General features: G+C 59.7%; 1 protein-coding gene across 1 annotated transcript in view; it reads left to right on the forward strand.

Annotated features, from left to right (window-relative positions):
• ATP6V0D1 (ATPase, H+ transporting, lysosomal 38kDa, V0 subunit d1) overlaps nucleotides 1-2,102 on the forward strand; it is a 34,007-nt gene extending 31,905 nt beyond the window's left edge. The window contains exons 7-9 of the mRNA XM_010147374.1: nucleotides 1-166; nucleotides 1,045-1,122; nucleotides 1,559-2,102. Of these exons, the coding sequence (XP_010145676.1) occupies nucleotides 1-166; nucleotides 1,045-1,122; nucleotides 1,559-1,720 (406 nt within the window). The 3' untranslated portion in view covers nucleotides 1,721-2,102. The remainder of the gene's footprint in view (nucleotides 167-1,044; nucleotides 1,123-1,558) is intronic.
• The last annotated feature ends 416 nt before the right edge of the window (nucleotides 2,103-2,518 follow it).

Raw genomic sequence — 2,518 nt, forward strand, 5'->3', positions numbered from 1 at the left:
CCGGCGGGCCTTCATCATCACCATCAACTCATTTGGTACGGAGCTGTCCAAGGAGGACCGAGCAAAGCTGTTCCCACACTGTGGCAAGCTCTACCCCGAGGGCCTGGCCCAGCTGGCCAGAGCAGATGACTATGAACAAGTCAAAAATGTTGCTGATTACTACCCTGTGAGTGCTATGGGGCGAGGGCCGTGGGGATGGGTGGGAAGACCTGCTCTGGATCGGAGCTTCTCGGGGATCTGGGGGAACTTGTGGATTGACAGCCTGGAGAGAGGGGGGCCTGTCTTCTGCTGCTGCTCTTGGTTCCTTCTTGGCTCTGCTTGGCCAAGGTGGAGTTGGCTTGCCTAGGATGCCGTTGGCTTGCTTAGGATGCCGTTGGCTTGTTAGTCATGGCTATATTGCAGTGATGGTACGGAGGCCAGGGTGTGGGGATTGCCATCGCCACCAAACCCTTGAGGTGTCGGTATGGCAGCAATGACAGTCTCTCTTTGGCTGCTCGGGGGTGGAAGTGGCTCTTCAGTGGGAAGTGGTGTGCCATGTCTCCAGCCCTGAGCTCTGGTTCAGTTGCAGGGGAGACGCTGCCCTGGGACGACACGTTTGGATGTGACTGGGTTCCTTCAGCTGCCCTCGTGCATGGCTGGGGACCCCGAGAGCTCGGTGCCCCCTTGCTGAAGCAGCCAGGTTTCGTGGGTGCAGGGCCCAAACACCAGTCTGTACCTGATCATCCTCCCTGCGAGCTCAAAGCAACAGGCTGGCTTTGAGAATCACACACTACAGAGAGGGGTAGGATCTCTGGCTGGACGAGGTCACAGTTGAAACCAAGGTGCTCTGCCTGTCTGGGATTGCCTGCAGCTGGCGTGTGTGCAGTGCAGCCTCGGCAGCGTCCCGCTGCCAACGTTCAGGTGCGCACAGGGCAGACTCCTGGCTTCTCTGAGTCCTCTGCTGACCTGACGTGGTGGCTGGGCTGTCTGTTGGGCGCACGGGTCCCCCAGACGCAGCTGAGCTTGGCGGGCTTAGGGTGTATCCTCTTGTGATGTTTCCTGCAGGAGTACAAGCTGCTGTTTGAAGGGGCTGGCAGCAACCCTGGAGACAAGACCCTTGAAGACAGGTTCTTTGAGCATGAGGTGAGTGAGCCCCAAGGTGCTTCTTGGCACATGCCTACCTGTGCCATTTGCAAAGCTGGGCGTAGCAGCAAGCTTATCCAGCCCTGTGGATGAGCAGAGTTTGGGGGAAGGAAAAGGGTGCGAGGGAATGTTCTCACCCAGACAGATCAGAGCAGTGTGGGAGGCAAGTTTGGGGCTGCTGGTTGATATTTGATCCATCAATAGCAAAACCATGAAAAAGGAAGATGTTCACAGTACCTGAGGGTATAAATATTTCCCCTTCAAATGTCAGAGCCTTTCCTGAGCCGTGAGCTGTAGATTAGAGCTGCCCCAAGGACCTGGAGGGATGCCGAGCAGGGGATACCTGCGCTGAGCCTTCCAGCCTCCGCGCTTGCCTTGGCCAGCTCCTCCCGTCCGAGGTGGACAAGTGACATGTCCTCCTCTGGGCTTTCCTCAGGTGAAGCTGAACAAGCTGGCCTTCCTCAACCAGTTCCACTTCGGAGTCTTCTACGCCTTCGTGAAGCTGAAGGAGCAGGAGTGCCGCAACATCGTGTGGATCGCAGAGTGCATCGCCCAGCGCCACAGGACCAAGATCGACAACTACATTCCCATCTTCTAACCCTGTTCCTCTCCAATCCTCCCGCCCCTGGAGTCCGGAGGGACCCCTGTCTAACTCCCTGAGTTATCCCTTGCCCAGACTCCAGGGATGTCCCGTCTGTGGAACTGGCTCAGATGAGGAGACTGTACAGTTCCTAGTTAAGTTATTCACAAGCTGAAGTTTTGAGTTGTGTGTGCTGCGAGGGGCCCGGAGGGGCCGGTGCCGCAGGCTCGGCCCTGCGTAGCAGGAGGAAGGAACGCCTCCTGTTGTGTGTCTGACGTTCCTCGCGTTACTGTACTAACCTGCTCTGTGCGCTTGTGCTCGCAGAACAAGCACCAGCGGGGCGGTTGCAGCCTCTGGGGGGTTCTCTCCGCCGCGGAGGAGCACGCCGGGTCTGCCACGGCTGGGGGTCCTCCCCGTCGGTGCTCTGCACGTCTCCGCGTCAGTGTTGTTCCTGTGAGATGTCGTTTGAGTGTGGTTTGTAGCGTAGCCCATGCTGCTGTGCAATCCCTGCATCCCCCCGTAGCTAACCCTGCCCTGGGAGAGGCTGAGCAGCCCTGGCCGGGACTGGGATGGAGCCTGTGGGAAGGCGAGGGCAGAGCTCTTGGCTCTGCGGATGGAGATGGACCCTGCAACCGTCCAGGTTGGCGCAGCCTCCCCTGCGCAGGAGCTCTGGGCGGGCACGGCTGTGGGGCTGCTGTACGCGGGGCAGAGCGGCCCTTGGGTCCCGCTTCTCTTGGTCCCCCGACGAGGGCCGCTCCCGGCAGAGATGTCCCAGGCCCGTCCTGGCCGTGGCCTGGGAGCCAGGTCCTGGGCACG

The sequence above is a fragment of the Eurypyga helias genome, unplaced genomic scaffold (genome assembly GCF_000690775.1).
Source record: "Eurypyga helias isolate BGI_N326 unplaced genomic scaffold, ASM69077v1 scaffold34352, whole genome shotgun sequence".
NCBI classification, from domain to species: domain Eukaryota; kingdom Metazoa; phylum Chordata; class Aves; order Eurypygiformes; family Eurypygidae; genus Eurypyga; species Eurypyga helias.